The 20,098-nt window shown below is 41.9% G+C and overlaps 1 protein-coding gene across 6 annotated transcripts in view; it reads left to right on the forward strand.

The window, feature by feature from the left end:
• Nucleotides 1-20,098, forward strand: part of THRAP3 (thyroid hormone receptor associated protein 3) — a 41,601-nt gene that overhangs the window by 15,329 nt on the left and 6,174 nt on the right. For 2 of the 6 annotated variants that reach the window (XM_084816186.1, XM_084816189.1), the window contains exons 2-9: nt 1,425-1,505; nt 4,146-4,337; nt 4,718-4,879; nt 8,056-8,943; nt 13,411-14,163; nt 16,715-16,887; nt 17,967-18,072; nt 19,598-19,682. In XM_084816186.1, the coding sequence (XP_084672312.1) occupies nt 4,743-4,879; nt 8,056-8,943; nt 13,411-14,163; nt 16,715-16,887; nt 17,967-18,072; nt 19,598-19,682 (2,142 nt within the window). In that variant the 5' untranslated portion in view covers nt 1,425-1,505; nt 4,146-4,337; nt 4,718-4,742. The remainder of the gene's footprint in view (nt 1-1,424; nt 1,506-4,145; nt 4,338-4,717; nt 4,880-8,055; nt 8,944-13,410; nt 14,164-16,714; nt 16,888-17,966; nt 18,073-19,597; nt 19,683-20,098) is intronic. The other 4 variants (XM_084816185.1, XM_084816188.1, XM_084816187.1 and 1 more) reach the window with 2 other exon arrangements.

The raw sequence follows: 20,098 nt of genomic DNA on the forward strand, positions 1-20,098 counted from the left end.
GCTTGCCCCATCAGCTCAAAGTGTAAAAGAAACAAAAATCCTTTTATAATCTTTCTGTTAACAGATAGCTTTATGCTATGGCATGCAAGGAATTTGGTTTGTAGAAAAAAAAACCACCCTGTGGAAAAGTTTCTGATGTTGCACAGCCTGACTTTTTGTTGGGGAAAGGGATGTGAATTTCACCTTGTTAACTTAGTGGAAAATTAGGATCCATTTAGGTTGGTAAGATGATGTTGAAGATCACAATATTTGCAAAAGGTTTTGCTGTTAATACCTAATAACCAATAAGACTGGGTTATTTTGGATCATGAGATGGACAGTTAAAGCAGTAGTTCTTGTATTTTCATCCAGTGTATTTGTTGTTGTATGTATTTTCCTCTTGCTTATGCCTTGACTGAATCTTGTCTATTAATTGTTACTGACGGGGAGGGGAAAGGAAATGCACCTAACTCCAGCAAATGTGAGAGGCTGCCAGACAGTCTACATTTCTGAGACTATAATACTTTTGCATTCTTCATTAGGAACACCAACACGTTCCCACAAAGTTCTGTTCTTCAATTCTATCATTCTTGGTTTAACCTTAGTATTTAAGAGTCAGTGTCAACCCAGTTAGCAAAGTGATACCATTTGTCACTTGGTGAGCTTCTCCTGGCAGCAAAAAGACCAAAGGGTCTTGTGGCACCATAAAGACTAAAAAATTTATTATGGTATAAGCTCTCATGGTATAGAGACCACTTGAAATGGACTCTGGTGGGCTGATAAATTTGTTAGTCTTTAAGGTTCCACAAGACTCTCTTTGGTGTTTTGTTGGAACATTCATGTGGTGGTTAGAGCTCTTTTTCTCTTAGCTTACCACGTGATGCTTGGAGCATGGCAGACCCACACTGGGACTCCCAACTGTCACAGTGAATGTTTGGGCATTGGTATTGGGAGGAGGGAGAGCAGTGGCTCATTGAAGGAATGGGGGTGGTGTTGTGCTGCTAACAATGCATTATTACTTGTCACTTTTCTGCTTACCTTTCTCTTTTTAAATTAAAAATGCCTCATACAACTTTGAGGCCATGGGGACATAGTAGGAGGATAATAGTTAATTTCTAGGACCTTGTGAAAGCACCCATGTAGGTCAACTGTCTGAATGTTTTACATTTGACATGTTATGCCTTTGTAATTCCTAGTGGTTCTACCTCCTTGCAATTGGTCGACTTAATACTAAGTTGTTTTCAAATGAAGTTATTGTTCAAGCTATGTATATTTGTGTGTGTGCATGATTACCTTGAGAAAATAATGTAGCAGATCTGAGAAGGACTTTTCCTGCCCCACAATTAGAGTAATGTTGCTTTTGTAGCTCTTGTCAAAGTATAACTGTTACTATGGGTGCCATCCTGTGAGCAGCTTCAGTATAAGCAATTACTTTTCTTTTACAGAGTTGTTTGATTTCACAAGTGGAAAGAGACGGTGTCAGGTGACCACTGAGTTGTATCAAGGCAAAGTCAGTTTCAAGTAAGGTAGGTTTCCCACAGCATATCAGCGTTAATGGTGGGAAGGGCTTTGAGTGTCTGCATTGCAAAATTATTTAAAATATGTACACCATTCCTTTGACTGGCCAGGGTCCACAAGGCTGCTTACAACTCAGCTTTAAAAACCATACTAAAAACAATGTCCTAAATACACCAGAGCACTAATTCTTGTGCTTAATGAGTTGCCTCTGCTTCCCTATATGATATGGTTACAATAAATTCTATCTCTGGATTTTCTTAACTTGGTCTGACGTTGGTTGTTCACTGGAACACCGTTTGTTTTCAATTTCTGTTCAGAATTTCAAGGAAGAACTGATACCTGAAACATTCCTTCTTTCCTAAATGGTTCAGCATATAGTGTTCTAGTTCTTGATGGCTTTTACAGTGTCATTAGCCAGTTCCACATAGTGAATTTTCCTCTTGTTATGCTTCATTATTCATGGCATATTACAAATGAAATCATTTCAATAATTGTTATAGCATTGTATGATAGATCAGTAGCATTATTCCTGTGTAGGAGAGGCTTTGGGCCAGGTTGCTGCAGCATGTGCTGGTGTTTGTAGTTGGCCATGTTGAATATTCACTGCATGGGCACGACCTACACCGCCTGGGTTCGCATGACATGACAAGCTGCATCTGGGCGGTGAATATATCCCGGCCTGCACACACGGCAGCCCAGCATGGCTTAAATAAGCCACAGTGAGCTATTTTGATTGTGTGAACTGGATCAGAGAGAGAGTAATGGCTTGCTTAAGGCCATATAGTGAATCTGTGGCAGAGAGGAAATTTGAATTTGGGACTTCACAGCTTACACTCCTAGCCAATATATTATGCTGAATCAGTGCCTACATTTAATGTGTTTCCTATATTACTAACAGGGAGGTACAGCAAATGAAGGATAACTTAGTTGGTTCATTTGTTTCCAAAATATGAACCTAAAACTTGGCTCTCCTCTGGCCAAGTTGGCCGAAAGGTCACTTCAGGTCAACAACTTTTTCTGCATCTTGAGTGGTGTTTGGGAACAGAAGTTGGGTGTGCCGCTGAGAGGTGCAATTTGATTGAGAATACAAATCTGAGGAAATGCCCACATGACTATTAACTGAGTGGCACCAGGAAATAGAAATGGAAGAGTGGGGGATTCCCATGATAGAAGGGTGAAAAATGATTTTAAATGATGCAGGCATGTGCCAAGGAAATGCATTGTGGCTTTAAAAAAACAAGTTCCATAAAATGTATAATCTGCATTTGTACATCGGGTTGAAGAGCTGAGGCCAAGCTCTTATAATGGGCCAAGTTGAGCAGAAAAATAAGGAAGGAATGGATTAGATTTTAAGTTTGAGGGAGCTCCAAATTCAAACCAGTTCTCAGTCATGATCAGATTGCTGAGGAATGCTCCATACATTGCTTGTTCTACTTGGGAAGCCCTTTTCTGCATACAAAACTGAACAGCGACATTTATGGAAGGCATGCATCTGTATAAGTTGTAGCGGGGGTGGGGGCAAATACCTATTATTTTTAGAATTTTTAAACCACAGAAGTGTGCTTTTTGGAGCCTGTTCTGATATCTCCCCCACATTTATATCCTGTTGATTACATGTCAGCAGAGGCTGAAATCTTGAAATCTTCTAGGGCTTCCTGAAAGCTCAGAATGCAGCTGACTCTGAAATAAGATCTCTTGTGCTGGGATGGGAGGAGAGTGAAGTGTTAACCTTTGATACCACACTGTCTGGAAATCCTGGTTGTGGAGTTGCTTCACCCTTTGTGAAGGGTGTGTGGCTTGGAGTGTGTGTGTATGTGGCAGGCAAAGGCTAATACATCTGAATTTGTCCCTAGTTTCCAAGAAGCAAAAGTATTCCCAGTTAAGGGGATGACTGAATTGTCTGAACATATTTTGCTGCACTGAAGAACTTGAGCTTTGGTTTGCTGCTTGTACAGGGAAAGTGATGGGTCAGGCCAGGTGTTAGTTTTATAGGGTTAGGTCTACAGCACAGCCCCGTCAGGGCCTTCACTCAGGATTACTTGAGGTATGTAACCTCCCCTATTCCATTTCAGAAATGGCTTGGGCATGCAAAATTCTTTTTATTGCTAGCCTGAATTAGAACTATGGCCAGAGGTGGGGGCAGTGGGGTATGTAAGTTGAGTTTTGTACCAAGTTGCCAGTTTTGAAAACAAAATGCCAAGTATGCATTATATGAAATGTTTGTAGCAGATAATCACATCTGCAGTAAGTTCCTTTTCATTTCATTTTAGAAATGTTTTATCCTCCATTTACAGCATTTTGTAAAGCTTATATCATAGATATTTTGTGTAGTTTTGAATTATAAAGCAACTAGCTGGAAATGGAATAGATTGTTCTTACTGGGAGCACAGTGTGTGGCTTTTAAAAATTGGGTCTATTTTTCTGTCACATGTTGAGTTTTTTCTCTTGAAAGATACTGTTTGAGGTATTTCTAAAAGTTCCCCTTGAGAAACCACCTAAGTTACCTTTAAGAAACCATTCTCTGCTTAGTTATTATACCTGAGTCATCCTTGGTGGTTGTTTTGTCCCTCTGTATTTTGGAAATCACAGGAATTTTATTCAAGATAACTTTGCTGCATTTTTCCTGTTACAAATGTGATTCTTCAAAGGTATTTGATGCTACAGAGAAACTTATTTTCCATCACCAACATTTGAAACCTTGAAATACTTGGAAGGACTCCCGATTTATTTTGGCTGCAACAGGAGTCCCTAGTGGCTGCTTGATTGTGACAAGTGTATAACTTGGTTTACCAGCACCAGGGCTTTTCAGAGAGCCAGCACCTCATCCTGAGAGCTAGTGTGTAAGTGTTCTTTTGTCTAAGTGTGGGAGAGTCAGCTGTGTTGAATGGTGACTGTCACAGCTCCTTTCTTACAACATGCAGGAAGATTTCAGGGAACCTGGACAAGCTTACACTTTGCAATTGGTAGACTTAAAGCTACAGCAGGATTGAAATTGTGTGTTCTTGAGCGAAAAAGAATGCCTAAGTTAGTCCAGAGATTTGTCGAGGCTTCTGTCAACCCTGGATTTCAATGTTCTCCTTAGGGCTCTGTTTCAGAGGCTGTTGGATACATGTTTCTGTTTGTGTTGCAAAGAGAAATTACTATTCTTGTACCTCTCCAGACAGCCAAGAAGAAAAGCTGGAAAACAATTAACCTGTTTTCTTACCGTTTGTGTCGACAGGTTTAAGTGAAAGGATTTATCAGAGATGTCAAAAACAAATAAATCAAAATCGGGGTCCCGTTCCTCTCGTTCAAGATCTGGGTCTCGGTCCCGGTCCCGTTCTTTCTCAAAGTCTCGGTCCCGGTCCCGGTCCGTTTCACGGTCAAGAAAACGCAGGCTCAGGTAAGTGTCATTGGTTGCTTCTGATGGTTTTGCTATGCTCTTGGAGTCTTTTTGTATATGAAGGGAGGCTTTACAAATGGGAGTTCTATAGAAAGCCTTTTGCTAGATTCTGGATTATTCTAAATCCTCTAAAATCTTAAGTTACTGATTTTGTTTGCAAAGCAGTTCTATTTGTATAACCTTACCATCAAAATGGCTGTTGCTCAGCCATGAAAAAAGTAACTTTCTGTGTTTGGGGGAAAGCTCTTTTGAGATCGTTTTTCTTTGGAGTTGGCTATTGGAAAGTGGTTTGAGTGATTGGTCCACATCTGTCATTCTTTTTACTTTGAGGAATGCTGTAAATTGTAATGGGAGGTGAATATTTCTTGATCTGTGCTTTGACAACCATGATATCTGCTTAAGATTTTTCATTCAGATTTTTAACATTTATCCTAAGGCCCTTGTGATTAGATTTGTACTTGGCTAGCTTTTGATAGCTGGAAATAGATAATAGTCTCTATTGTCAAATTATCAGTGTCTTTGCCTTGTTGGAAATTATACAGAGCAAGCACCAGCAAAATTCTGCAGCAACATCTCATTGCTGCAGCAACATCTCAATTTTTCCTTACCTTCTTCGGGTTGTTAAGTTTGTGGGTTTTTATTTTACTTTCAATCCTAGTGAACCACTTACTTGCACATCTTGCAGAACCACACCCCACTCAGCTGTTCATGGTGTTGCTTTGTTTTTCAGAAACACTTCAGTCTCTAATTAGATTTTATTTTTTATTAGCTCTCTGTTATATTAACCGTTATTTTAAAATAATTGTAAAGGGATCACAAAGATTTTTTATTTTATTAGACTGGAAGCAGAAGTGACTGTTAATAATTAAATTGTGGTTTTGAAAAGGGTACAGAAAAAGCAGCAGTAAAATACAGTGGGAGGGGAGGAGGAGAGGACAAAGCCAGATGGAGGAGAGGAGCTGAAGCACAAGTGATCTCCTTACTATGGGCAAAAGCTTTAGGAAGGGCTTACCCGTAGGCTGGGAATGTCCGGCTTCATTCTTGAGAGCTGTGGCAATTGGAGAATGAGCCCAGCATGGAAAATGTCCCTGGTTATGAGCAGCTGTTGGAGAAGCTTTCGTTTTGCGAATGACTTGACTAGAGAAGCAAAATGGAAGAGCCTGGTGCATGCAGATTATCTGGCAAGAGTTTAGTGAGCTCACAGAGGTAGGTTTCATTTCTGAAGGGCAATAGGCTTGCGGGTCAGAATTTTATACCAGAGGGAAGAAGCTGCAGCAGCTGGTTGCTTTTGGTGACTTGACTTGAGTGAATGCAGCTTATGTTGCATGTGTATTTATCTCCAGGGGAGTTTCCCTTTACTCTGCTTCAGCTCGAGTCAATTTGTTTAGTTGTTTGTAGGAGTTCGCAAGTTGTTTGTCTTTTCATTCCACCCCAATTTGTGGAGTGGCCTGCATCCATGTAGTGTTAAAACTCACTGGTGGTGATTATATGGCCCAACTGCAGACTTAGGGGGAAATGAAACACCCCCCTCACCACTGTTCTACAACTTCAGCTGCATTTCATGTACTGTGTCCTTTCAAATGATTTCTCATGAATAGCCTCCACAGATCTTTGAAGGGAGACTTTTCAAGTTCTGTGCCTCTAAAATGGCAGAATGGATTTTGGAAGGAACAGGCACCAGGTCCCTCAGCAGTAATTGATAACAAAATGCAGTAGCCGCCTGGGGACTGGCTGCTTAGTGCTTTCGGAACACCTCTTAATTGGCTCATTTTCACTGCCTGCACCAGGCTGTGTGCATGTCTCTTCCTTCTTACATTGCTGAAACTGTTTGCGAATGAGACAGTATCCAAGGTAAGTTGCTCTGTTTTTTCCTTACTGGTGAAAGGAAATATACAAGGTGGCAACTTCTCTTTGTGTAGATTTGTATCGGATATTATAGTTGCCTGCAAATGTTGTTCATGCCATTTTAAAGTCTGATTTTCACTTGGGTTGGGTTTCCCACCACTACATTTTTTTTTAATAGGCATTGACCTATCAGATTAATGGTTTGTTTGGGGTACTCTGACTTGCAGTGGCTCTCCAGAGTATGAATTATAGGTGTTCCCCCCTCCCCCCAAATCCTTCACTTGGGAGTTGCACTATAGGGGCCTTCTCTTTGCAAAGCATCTGCTCTTCCACTAAGTTACAGCCCTTATTCCAGCATCCATGGGGAGCTGGACCCTTATCATGAGCATTCAGTGGTATTTTTAGCAGCTTTGTATCTGTTTGTTCATTATGTTTATATTCTTCTTTTCCTCCAAGGTGCTCAAGGAGGTATTCATGGTTCTTTTCCCTTCCCATTTTATTCTTGCAACAACTCTGTGAAGTACATTAGACTGAGTGTATGATTAATCCAGGGTCACCCAGTGAGCTTCATGGCTAAATGGGAATTTGAACCTAGGTCTCTCCAGTTCTAGTCTGACACTCCAGTGACACTGGCTCTCAGTTGGTGTTAGTTGTACATTTTCCAGCAAAACAAGGGGAGCTTGCCCCTAGAATTGTACCTTCTAGCTCTCACCTATAGGATATTCCTCACATGCTATATGCTTTAGATTTATATGCATGCTCATAGTGTGTCCTAGCTTCTCTTTCTCTCGCTAAACGCACACGCGCACACATACACCGACATCAAAGTCTTGTTGCTTAAAAAGGGGAACTGTTCTGTTGAGCATTGTGCTCTTGTAGCAGAAGATAGAGGCTTCAGCTGTGCCTTTAAAGTTGGCCATTTAACTCACTTTTAGGAAGAAGGAATAGTGTCTGATAAGTTCTCCCATTTCTTAAGTCTGTTTTTTCTGTTACTTGGGTTGGGGTGGAGGAAAAATTTCTTCCCCCTTGAAATGATAAGTTTCAGTTGTGAAGATTTCCATAGGTGAAGCTGATAGGTTAAAGGTACAGGTGGCATCTATCCCATGTGGGGACAGGTTTATCCTTTGCTGCAATTGGTGCTCTGGAAGGTAGGTGTTTTGGGGCTGGTCCCTTGGAGGTGAGTGCCTCTTTCTCTATGAGAGCAAGAGGAGCTAGAGATGGACAAAGGGGAATCCTGCAGGTTTTCATAAAAGCAGATTAATGCCCTTGTATTGTGGTCAGAAGTCTGCAGTACTATGTGTAGCAGATTCCAAATACCTTTTCTTTCTCAGTTCTAGGTCCCGTTCGAGATCATATTCTCCATCTCACAACAGGGAGAGGAACCACCAACGAGTGTACCAGAACCGAGATTTTCGAGGGCATAACAGAGGGTATAGGAGACCCTATTACTTCCGTGGAAGGAATAGAGGGTTCTATCCATGGGGCCAGTATAACCGAGGTGGCTATGGAAATTACAGGTCCAATTGGCAAAACTACCGCCAAGCCTATAGCCCTCGTAGGGGCCGTTCACGTTCTCGGTCACCCAAGAGGAGGTCTCCATCCCCAAGGTCTAGAAGTCATTCTAGAAACTCTGACAAGTCATCATCTGATAGATCAAGGAGGTCTTCATCATCTCGGTCCTCCTCTAATCACAGCAGAGCTGAATCCTCCAAGCGTCGGTCATTGAAGGACAAGAAGTCTTCTTCCAAGGATGCCCGGGCATCTCAGGGCGCTGGGGACAGCCAAGGGGATGACACCAAGGAACAGCCATTCTCAGGAGGAACTTCCCAGGATGCCAAATCCTCAGAGGGGTCGAAACCCTGGCAAGAAGTGGGCACTTATGGTGCAAGTTCAGCATCAAGGGCCTCTGCGGTGTCAGATTTGAGTCCAAAAGAACGCAGCCCAGCACTAAAGAGTCCTCTGCAGTCAGTTGTAGTCAGGCGCCGGTCACCCAGGCCAAGCCCACTTCAGAAGCCTAGTCCTACATCTTCTAATGCTTCGCAGCTGGGCTCAACTCTGCAGAGCAGCAGCTCCTTTCAGGCAGGCCCGCATCAGTTTGAGCATAACTTAGCAGGCCTGAGCCCAACAAGGAAGAGCCCTGTGTGCAAAAGCCCCACAACAATCAGTTCCATTTATGGGACATCTCAGAAGGAGGAAATGGGGGCAGCCTTCTCCAAGAGGCAAGTTGTCTTGATTCCTGGATTGATTGATTGTTGCCTGACTTTCAGTTGGTTTATAGCTTGGTACATAGTTAAGCTAACTGTAAGTAATCTTAAAAAGTTTAATTTAGGTTAGTGAAAAAGATTGGGGAAAACTGCTGTGAAAACAATAAAGAGTAGGCTTCAGGTAATATGACCTAAGGAAGTAATTGCCATGGAATATTTATTCTATACACTGGGTTGGATCCAGACAAAGTCAGTTGCCTATCAAAGTCAGTGGCACTTAATCATGATTAATGTTTCTTGATTTTAATGGAACCAGAGTGCAACTGGCATACTGAATCCAGCCCACTATTTGTAGGTCTCTTTTTTCCTGTGGAGAATTACTCAGAGTGGCACACAAAATAAAAAACAACAACTAATTAAATAAAAACAATACCAGAAATAGTCAGTGATGGTTGGTTTTCCAGAAAAAAAATCTGCTGCCTGGACTCAGTGGAGATACAATTGAGCATGTTTATTTCACTTCCATCTAGTAAACAATTTTTTTAAAAGTACACCCTATTAATTTTACATGTTAGATGGCTGAGCTGTGATGAAGCATGGGTTTGTGTGCTCTTCTCTGGCATGTGCCGGAGGCAAAGATCAGAAGTGTCCACTCCTGGCTTTAATCCAGGGATAGGCAAACTGGTGCCTTCCAGATATTTCGACTATAAACCCCAGCCAGCGTGGTGAATAGTCAGGGATTACGAGAGTTGTAGTCCAAAACATTTGGAGGGCACCAGGTTGCCTACCCTGTTTTAAACTAACCAGAGTTCCCTGTTATATCTGAACTCTCAGAGGTCTGATTAGTTTAAACTGTAGTTAATGATCAGGGCAGAATTTGATCCTGGCTTGCTAGAACTAATTATTTTGGATGTATGGAAAACTATGGTTTAAAATCAAAATTGGAAGCTTTCAGTCTCTTCAGCACGTGAAATGGGGCTGGAGGAGTGTGTGAGCATGCAGCTTTTGCACATTACCTAAAAATATGGCTTATCATTGCATCCAAACTGGCCCAGTGAGCCCACAGTTTAACATTATGTAGACAAATCTCAGTGAGCCTCAGGTTTGCACATTCTCAACCTTCCTTGCTTTCCTGGCAAGCTGCAAAGAGATGAAAACCTTTGTTGTGTTGTCCAAACCCTAAACTTGGGTTAATCTTAACTATGATTAGGGGAAACAAGCCAACTTTGTAAACCACAGTTTGAAGTTGGCTTGTTTCTACTAACAGTAGTTAAGATTAACACAGGGATTTAGTTCTCACGTAACAGCAAGCTACCGGGGGTGAATTTCCCCACGGGGCTTGCCATTTTGCATTTTAAAAATTCAAGCTGTGGTGAAGGTGCACTGCAGCTTGTTATGCATGAACCCGGTGAGTGGGTTGTTGGAGTGGTTAACAAGCCACCCAGACCCATAGCTTGTTTTAGAGTTGTGGGTGGCTTGTTAATCACCCCAACAACCCACCGTCGCTGGGTTCACATGTAATGACAAGCTGTGGTGTGCCCCCACCGTGGCTTGAATTTTCAGAATGATGGCCAGCGCCACAGCAAGAAGCCCTGCGGGGAAATTCACCCATGGTAGCTTCTCCTTTCATGCACACTGGCTCAGTTTGTTGAGTTCAAACAACATGGCAAGCCTCAAATACTTCAGACTTCTCTAAGCCCATGGCAGAGAGGGATGGGGGAACAAGAAAGCCCAAGGCTCACCTAACTTTATTCTTAAGACACTAAACTATGGTTTAGCATCATGTTACTGATTCACTTTATGAAACGATGTGTTTCTGAAAAAAAAAAATTTCCCCCTCTGGAAGAATATAACACTGGAAAACACTCCATGGAAATTTTTCCACCCATTATCACTGAAAATAGTATAACACAGGGGTGGGCAGAAGGTAAATCTCCAGATGTTTTGGACTTCAACTCCCAGAACCACTGGCTGCCTGGCTATTGGTCAGGAATGCTTGTAGCTGAAGTCCAGAACATCTGGAGATTTACGTTTTGCCCACTGCTGGTATAGTATAACATGCATTTAAAAAAAAAGTTTTAACACAAAAATAAATTGGTAGATAGCAACAGCCAGCTAACATAATTTTACAGCCTTGGTAAATAAAAAAGTTACAACCAAGTGGCAGAAAGCAGACTATTAAGTAGCTTGGTAGGCTTTTCCAAAAAGGATAATTGTATTGACGTATTTTAATCAATTGCTTAGCCACCTTTAAAGACCATCATTTTCCCACAGTGATTTGCAGAGTAAAATACAGAAAACATATTAATAAAAGCACATTAAATATAAAAATGGTAAAATTAAACCAGTTGCAGTAAAATATAATTTCATAATCCATAATATAGGTGTCACCCGATGAAAGACTCTGCTCCCTAGAAGATTGCGCATCCTGAACAGAAGGAACACATAGTTCCAGACAATACAAATTTCGAAAGAATTAACCCTTCTATTTTATTTCAGTTTTGCATGTAACTAGTTTCTGGTGTGCCTGTATGGTGTTAGGGTATCTCCCCAGGAAACATATACTTCTGGGTACTGTGCTGTCTCTTACTGTAAAGCCATACCCATGATGGCCGCTAGTATAGAAAGTTTATTAACAAGGGATTAGGTATACAGCTGGAAGATGATTTTGGTAATGGTAGGCAAAACTGCAGGCTCATCTCTGATGATCGGATGGCAGGAGCTATTGGGGTCATACCTCACCACCATGTTCTGCTTGTGAATCTCCTGAGGCAGCTGCCTGACATAGTAGTAGACAGAATGTGTTAGACCATTGCTCTGTCTAGCATGGCAGCTGATGCTTTCTCAGATGCGAAAAACTGTGTCTTTAAAATTGCAGTAGTGCCAAAGGAATGAGGCTTGGGGTGCCCTGCTAAAATGGTATACACCAAATTCATGTTTATCTATAGTATCAGCTCTAGCTCTTAGACTGGGTCAGGTTTTAATATATAGCTGCTGAACATTCTCATTCAAAAATATTGGTAGCTGTTTATTTCCTTAGAACACCACAGGAGTATATATTTCAAATTTAGATCTTGCTTTTTCAAGTGACATAATCAATGACAATCACTATAAATAACTATTTCAGTAAAGTAATATAATTAATCAGTAATTATGCAGCAATAGATGTAAAATTTAAAAGAGGAGGTGGGGGAAACTTTGGAGTCAAGCCATTTCTCCCAACTTGAACCAAAGTGCTAGAGAGGAAATTTGCAGAAGTGCGATTGTGTTGGGATTTTCTGTGTGTGTGTGTGTTTTAAAGTACACGCTATGGAGAACAAGTGCCTTTTTAGCAGAAGAAGGGGAGAGAATTGTCTCTGATTCCTTGGTTCTCTTTTCAGATTTTCAGGAATCAGTTAGATGTTTAGGTGCCAATTCCTGTACAGTACTCTTTTCTTTCAAAGTCATATTTCATGCATCACTTGTGTCACATTTGAGGAACCAAGGCTTTACTAGCCCTGCATTCAGAATTGTTTGACAAGACTGTTAAAAGAATGAGCATATTTTTGTCATGCTCTGGGATCTACTGGTCAGCTCAGCTTCTAGCAAATGTTAACAGCTGTTCAAAAGCCAGACAACATGTGTAGCAAGTAAAAATTCAGCAACACAAAGCCACTAAGACGACAGTTGGCACATCTGCTTTGGGCAGAAATGTTTGAATTTTTGAACATATAACCCTGTTGTGGGTTCCCAAACACTGTTGGTATAAGGAGCATTATTTTTAGTTGTCTGGTTGATCCCAGTAACTGCACACCCTTTTAAAAGCTCCTTTAAGAAGGAAAGGTAGTGATTTTTTCAGCATCTCTCAATTTTGTCATGTCATTCACTAAAGCATGGTTTTGAAATTCACCTCTATTTGTAGTTAAAATCTTTTTTTAGCTAGTTTAGATTGACTGCAGTCACTATCCTGTCAGGTTTAGCTGGGGATTCCTTGTCTTTATAACATTGCTGAGTATTCGTGTTCTTCCCAACCAATTAAGAATTTTCCCCTGTTAACCTTTTTGCTTTTATTTGTGTTTTGAATTGTCTATAGCTTCCATAGGAGACTTGCCTCCAAAAATTTGAAGTAGCTTTTGAGGCTTTTATTTCCACTGTGTGTTACTTAAAAGCACAGCAGTCCAAGGTGAAAATGTTGATGGGTTAATTCTCCACAACCAGGTTTGTAAGTGAATGCACAGGTTGGGTAAGATCTTTTATGTATTTCCTGCCTTCTAGCTGTGGCAAGTAGGTTCTAAAGTATCATTTTATTTGTTTTACTAAGCTCTGTGTGTCCAGGTTCTTTGACCACTTGTGATCAGACGTACTTATTTCTAAACATTAAAAGAGATAGAAGAAGCTAAACAAAGCAATAACTTTATATCAGTAATACAGGCATCTTAAAAAGCCGCTTGATCAGAAGTTTGAGAATAACAGTTCCTGAATTGTCTGTCTTTTTATAAATAGGTACTTAGAAGAGCAAAAGGCTGAAAATGGGAAAGATAAAGAGCAGAAACTGACGAATGTGGAAAAGGAAAAAATGAAAGAGAAGGGAAGTTTCTCTGAGATGGGATTAGCAGATGGCAAAACCAAATTGGATCCATATGCCTCCAAAGCTGACACAGAAAAGATATATCGTGGAAGTCAATCCCCAAAACGCTATAAGCTCCGAGATGACTTTGAAAAGAAGATGGCAGAGTTCCACAAGGAGAGCCATTATGGCAAAGAGGAGATAGATGAGCCGGAGAAGAAAGTTAAGGGCAAGGGGCGAAAGGAATCCAATTTTGAGGAGGATGAGGAGGATGAGCCCAAGTTTCTGTCTAAGACAGTATCTACTTCCAGCAAAAACCAGGAGGAAGATCGGACAGGCAAATGGGAAGGTCTGGTATTTTTGCCTGCAGCCAAAGAGAAACAGAGGAAAGCAGAGGAGATGGAGGAGGAGTCCTATGCTGAACAGTCTAAGAAAGAGGAGAGGCAGGCTGCCAAGAGAGCAGAAGCCGGGCACAGAGGCTTTGTTCCAGAAAAGAATTTCCGAGTGACCACTTACAAAACAGGCCAGGAAAAAAATGCTACTTCTCCTCCTCCACGAAAGTCCTCAGAGGGCCGAGATAAGCCAAGTATGCGGGGAGAGGGCTTGGCCAGTGGCAAGTCCTCCTTTTCTATTACTCGTGAGACCCAAGTCAACCTTCGAATGGATTCTTTTGATGAGGATCTTGCACGGTGAGAGGCTCAGTTTGTCTCCACAGCTGGAGTGAAGGGAAAAGGGAGGGTGAGCCAAAGTGGAAAAATCGCAGAGTTTACTGTAGAACTCTGTCAGTAGTCCTTTAAAGAGAGCAAGCAAGTAACCCCCCCCCCCAAGACCATAGGTGTGTGTTCAGAGATCACGTTGTACCATGCATCTATCACTAAAGATTTGAGGATAACATTAATATCCAAAACCAAGATAGACTTAGTGGAAATGGCATGAATTACAGTTTCTTTGTAAAGCAGGAATCCAATAGTCTAAAAACATCTTTTTCAAACTTTAATCGGAGACTGGTCTGCCGACTAGTTCTGAATTGCTCTTCATGGAAATGTTTCTTTCAGAACACATGACTGTAATAGGAGTCCAGAGATATTACACCCTTTCACATTACCTCATCTAGACTCGGGCTGGGGTGGGGAGAGAAATAGTAATACAAAGTGCTGTCAGGCATAAAACTGAATTGTATTTTTAATTCCTACGTGAAACTGCCAAAAGCTTTTAGAATTTTAAAAAACACCACAGATAATGAACTTGGTCAGTAGAAGAACAGAGTTAAATGTATTGTTGTGACTGAACAATATGGGCTAAAAAGCTGCCACTCCTGTATATTTAAAAACAAATTGCAGGCCTCAGCCTGCAAGTATTGACAAAATACAATAAAACAAAGCAGATCCTTGGTTGACTACTGCTTTTTTATTCATTATTTCTGGATGTCTCTTGTGGTTTGCCTCACTTTTCCTTCTCTGTCATGCTGGCTTCTTCCTCTGTTTGCTGGGTTTAGAAGGAGGTGGGACACCCAGAGAGAGTGGGTATAGTTGTAGGCTTGTTTTTGAATCCTAATTAAAAAACATTCAACAAACCTTAAATAAAAAGGGACCAGTTCTAGAAAACAAGATACCTTTTAAAAAAGTCAAAATGTTTCATCTAGTCCACTGAGCACTACTGTATTTATAATGAAAATCAAGAAGAACCCTGCTGAAGCAGCATGAGTGTTATTGTGTTGCTCCACAGCTGAATTCAGGAGATATCCCCCCAAATCGTGATTTGGAGCAATTAGGAATAAGCCATGGCTGTGTCACAGACGCAGCTTCAGCCTGTGTGTGGAATTTTAAGCCTGCATAGGTGGACTTAATAACTCAATAGGAAAATTGATCCCTGATCCAAAAATAACTTTTAAGCTCTAGTTAAAAAAAAACCACCCCATAATATTGACTGATTCCAGAAATTGCTGTAGTAAAGGTCTGCCACCTTTGTGCAGGTGTTTGTATATCATGCAGCTATGTAGAAAGTAAGCAGTGTCCATTTAGTGCCTGTTCTGAAATCTAGCCCTTCCTAATTAGTCAAGTCCCTATTATCCAAAGGTCACCTGATACAACCCACAGCTGCAGTTATGCAGGTGTTGGTCCAACCAAGTGTTCCAGGTGACTTGAGCAAGCAAGCCAAGCTACAGCCTGCAGGGGAAAGCACCCTGCCACCCCCGCCAGTGAAATAATTCCTTCCCAAGCGTCAAATATGGCTGTTGAGCATGGGCAAAGGACACTTGATTGGGCACAATGTTGCCTCACCAAGTGCTTCTACCTCTGGTCCTGGCAGTTCCAATGCACATGGGGAAAGATGAGAGAGAAAAACCCGGAGGTGCATATGTGTGATGGGAGGGTGGGGTGTTGAGAAGAGAAGCCACAAATAAAAGATTGGAATGGAAAATGCGAGCTGTCACTCCTAAATTGATCATTGTACCTTCAGTTGCAAATCTTTGAATCAAAAGGCCATTTACTATGAAAGGTCAGATATCCTCCAACTCTAGGCAAGGCCATCAGTCCATCAACCTCTGCAAAGGTAAATTCAGACTATCATCTGCCACCACAATCTGGGAGCAGATGTGCTGCAACAAGGTGCTTACTAACAATTTAAGGAGAATACAGCTAGTGGACTTCTGTAGCCACACAGCTGTGCATTTTATTCTTGATATTGGTGGCAGTGGCTGCTGATTAACTTTCATGCAAAAACAGTGAAATTGTCTTGTGGCATCTTAGACTAATGTATTACGGCATCCATGCTTTTGGGTTAGTGCAGGAGTGGGTAACACACAGGCTGCATACATCCCCCATTCCCCTGCCCATACAGGGTTTTTTAAAAAAAAATCCAGGGAAAAAGACATCCATAGTGGCTACAGAGCACCAAAAGGGTAAAAATTAGCTTGACTGAAAGCTAATTTTGACCCTTTTAGCACCCCATAGCCATTACAGATGTCATTTATTTATTTTGGCAGCTTGGGGGGTGGTGGAGCCCAGGGGGCAGTACAGGGAGCAAAAATGGCCCCCAGACCTCCTGCAGTTGCCCACCCCTGGGTTAGTCTGTCAGTATGGACCCAGATTTACAGAGTCCACTGCATCAGAAGAATCCCTACTCCATAAAAGCTTTACCATGATCTTTAAGGTTAGTTTGCAGCAGACTTAACATTGCTACTTCTCTGGTCTTTTATGGCAGCCATAATGATTAACATATATTCTTGTGTTTCCCCACCAGCCCAAGTGGGATTTTGGCACAGGAGCGCAAGCTGTGTCGCGATTTGGTGCACAGCAACAAAAAGGAGCAGGAATTTCGTTCCATTTTCCATCACATCCAGTCAGCCCAGTCTCAGCGGAGTCCTTCGGAGCTCTTTGCTCAGCACATAGTAACCATTGTCCACCATGTGAAAGGTGAGTTGCATGTGAGCATATCATCCTGGACCTGCCCAGTTGTCATAGATCTGTAGCAAGAGAGGGAACAGCACTGTGTGCAATCCTGCATATTTCTCAATGGGCATCCTTTTCAGAGAGTTTATTCAGTGTGATTCGGGCTTCATCTTGCAATTGTAAAGGGTTTTTCTCCCAGAGATTGGAAGTATATATGAGAAATATATTTAAAGGATTCTGAGATGGTCATCTCTCTGTTTGGGCTATTTGTTTTATTTGCATTTTAGTCCACTTCTAATCTGTATCAGACTATGAAAGCTAAGTCAAGGAGGCCAGTTGGCAGCCCCAGAGTCTTTTCATCTGTCCCCTGGTGACTACCAAATTGTAAACAAGGGTATGGTAGAAGGTTTTCCAGTTTCTATTTGTAAGGAAAAGAAAAATATTTTCCAGCTAAAAGAGTTTACAACTGAATGCCAAAATCCTCTCTTTGGGATCTTGTATGCAGTGTCTCAGTTGTGCTTGAATTTATTTGTTCCAGAGCTCTGACGCCCTTACAACTCAATGGCACCAACTTTATTATGAAGCCTGATTATTCATAAAGGGGGTAGTTTCCATGGAAAAATGGACATTGGTCCCCTGATCAGTGTCTAGAGAGTGGCCTTCTTTTAGAGACATTGGTTATTCCTGAGCCTAAGTAATTGGAAAAGTGCACTTTCCCAGGAAATGAAGCAGAATGGTGTATGCCTTCCTTTCCTTTCCATTTAGTGTCTGCCTCTTCACCATACCAAGCAGTGTGGTTTAAAAATAACTCTTGAGGGTCACTTAACATGAAGATATACACAATCTAGGAGCAGGATGGATATGAGAGAAGAATGGCATGAAGTACTGTGGCACCCTGTTGATCTTCAGTAGACTCCCTTGCCAGGATAGATTCCAAAGAAAAGACTGTTGTATCTCTTAGCACTTCCTTCTCTTTCTCCCTCACCCTCCTTTCATCTCTATCTTGTTTGCTTCCTGAATCTCTTGCAGAGCTCATTTTTATCTTGTCCTAAAGTCTGAATGCAATTTTAACAATATGGTGTTTCCTTACCACAAACAAACAGAGCATCACTTTGGGTCTTCGGGAATGACGCTGAATGAGCGCTTCACAAAATACCTAAAACGAGCAGAGCAGGAGTCAGCTAAGAACAAAAGCCCTGAAATCCACAGGTGGGTGGTGCTTGGTGTGGCACTGAGGCACTGTAAGGGTGAGAGAGTATGTACTCTTGCGCTAAAGGAGGGGATGTATTGGAATGAATAGGCCTTTGAGGCGTAACTCGCCAGCACAGTGCAGTGCAGGCTGCAGACCGAATCAGAGTGCGCTCCGCTAGGCTCAGGGCCTGCACATCGGGAGTGGGCAGCTCTCGAACCTGCAGGGTCAGACTGACAGTCTGCTGCTGACCAAGAGCGACTGCTGCTTGTCCCTGGAACCTCCTGCCACTCTGTTCCAGGTGCCTCTCCAGACGGGAGTAGCCTAGATAGGCAGATGTACACAGCATCACTATACGTGTGTCCATGCAGTCTCAGTTTTACTGGACTGGCCTTGAAGGGTTTTGGTGAAAGCAGAGAACAGGTGCTAACGCAGTGCCCCCAGTGCCCCAGGCACCACTCTGATGTATTCATTAAGTGTTTATAAAACGACCTAATGGGTCCAAACCACACTTTACAGCCAGGGCTCTGTGTACTCTGCAGTAGCACCACCACTACAAATTCAGTATGCAAAAAAAGAAAAAAAAATCCTGTGACCTGAATAAATTATGCATATTGATTATTTGCCAGATATGGTGAAAGCAAGGACGCTGAAGCCCCACCCCCACCCCCGAAAACATTCAGTCACCTCTGTGTTGTCTGGGATTTCCGCAGGGTTAGCAAGCGTCACCCACACATTTCCAGACATGCCTTCTTAGCCCTGAGGGAGCGGGGTTGAATCTCTTTCAGCCCACGGACCAAATGCCATATCGGACAGCCTTTTGGGGGCTAGATGCCAGTGGCGAATGGGCGGGGCCAAGTTCAAAAGGGGCAGGGCCAAAGTACCAGCATGGTCTTTCCTGAGCCGCCTCCTACTGGTAACTAAGCCTCAAGAGAGGCACTTCACCTGTTTAAAATGGGGGGAAGCTACACAAAAGCCAGGAACTACCAATCAGTGGCCATGGGGAAGGGGGCATGGCCCTCTAGATTGGGATGCCAGGAAGGCTGGATTGGGGCCCTGGGCTGAGGTTCTGCATCCCTGCCCTTAGGACTAGAAACTTGCTTTTTTAAGAGAAAGCAAGCAATTTGAACTTTTCAGAAAGCTGAACTCTGCACGTGCGTCCCACAGTCTATACTTACAGAAATGGGTTTTCAGAGCATTATGGGAGACTTTGGACTAAGCAAGTAGCCAGGAAGAAGTCTTGCATGTATTAATAACTTTTAAGGTGCCTTACTATCTGTATTGTTTATCTCCTAACAAGCGTGCATCATAGGCTTATCAGTATCAATTTCCCAAGCCCTCCAGGGATTCACATAACTGAACAGGGGACTGAATGCAGAAAGGCAACATTCCATCCAGTAATCAACTCAGCATTACAGTTTTCTATCTGTCCGCTGCCATTCCTGATGTAATAGGACTGAAGCCTGTTGTGTGCATTATCTGAGTGGCAAAAAAGTCGGTTTTCTGTGGCATTTTCTTAATCATACTCTGCCTTTTTGTGTTTAGGAGGATAGACATTTCTCCAAGTTCTTTTAGAAAACATGGATTCTCGCAAGAGGAGATCAAAAGTTCCAAAGAACCCAGCTACAAGGTGAACTGTTGCTTTTGATTTGTAGTGGAACACAATATGTGTGCTTTGGGCATGAACTTTATTTTCTAAAAGAAAAGAAAAAGAAAGTGATTTTTGTTTAACTTGCTCTCTACTTAAGTTTGTGTTTTTCTTTCAAGGATGGGCATAATTCTAAAAATGAACTACAAAGGGTTAATTTTTATTAAAAAAATGTATCAACAACCTTTGTGAAGTGGTTAGAAATATGGTAAATGACCCCAAAGTCAATTGAGGTTGAGCTTGAGACAAAAAGAGTGGATTTTTGGAAACAAGTGACCTTGATGATGGAAGAGACTTTTTGTGATATTTTGCTGCTTGTAAGTATGACTAAATCACTTGTCTTACCCGTGATATTTCCAACCATGTTTTCCAAAAGACATGCATGTCAGAAAGAGAGG

The sequence above is a fragment of the Heloderma suspectum genome, chromosome 10 (genome assembly GCF_057233095.1).
Source record: "Heloderma suspectum isolate Gila_16-S chromosome 10, 16-S_ref, whole genome shotgun sequence".
NCBI classification, from domain to species: domain Eukaryota; kingdom Metazoa; phylum Chordata; class Lepidosauria; order Squamata; family Helodermatidae; genus Heloderma; species Heloderma suspectum.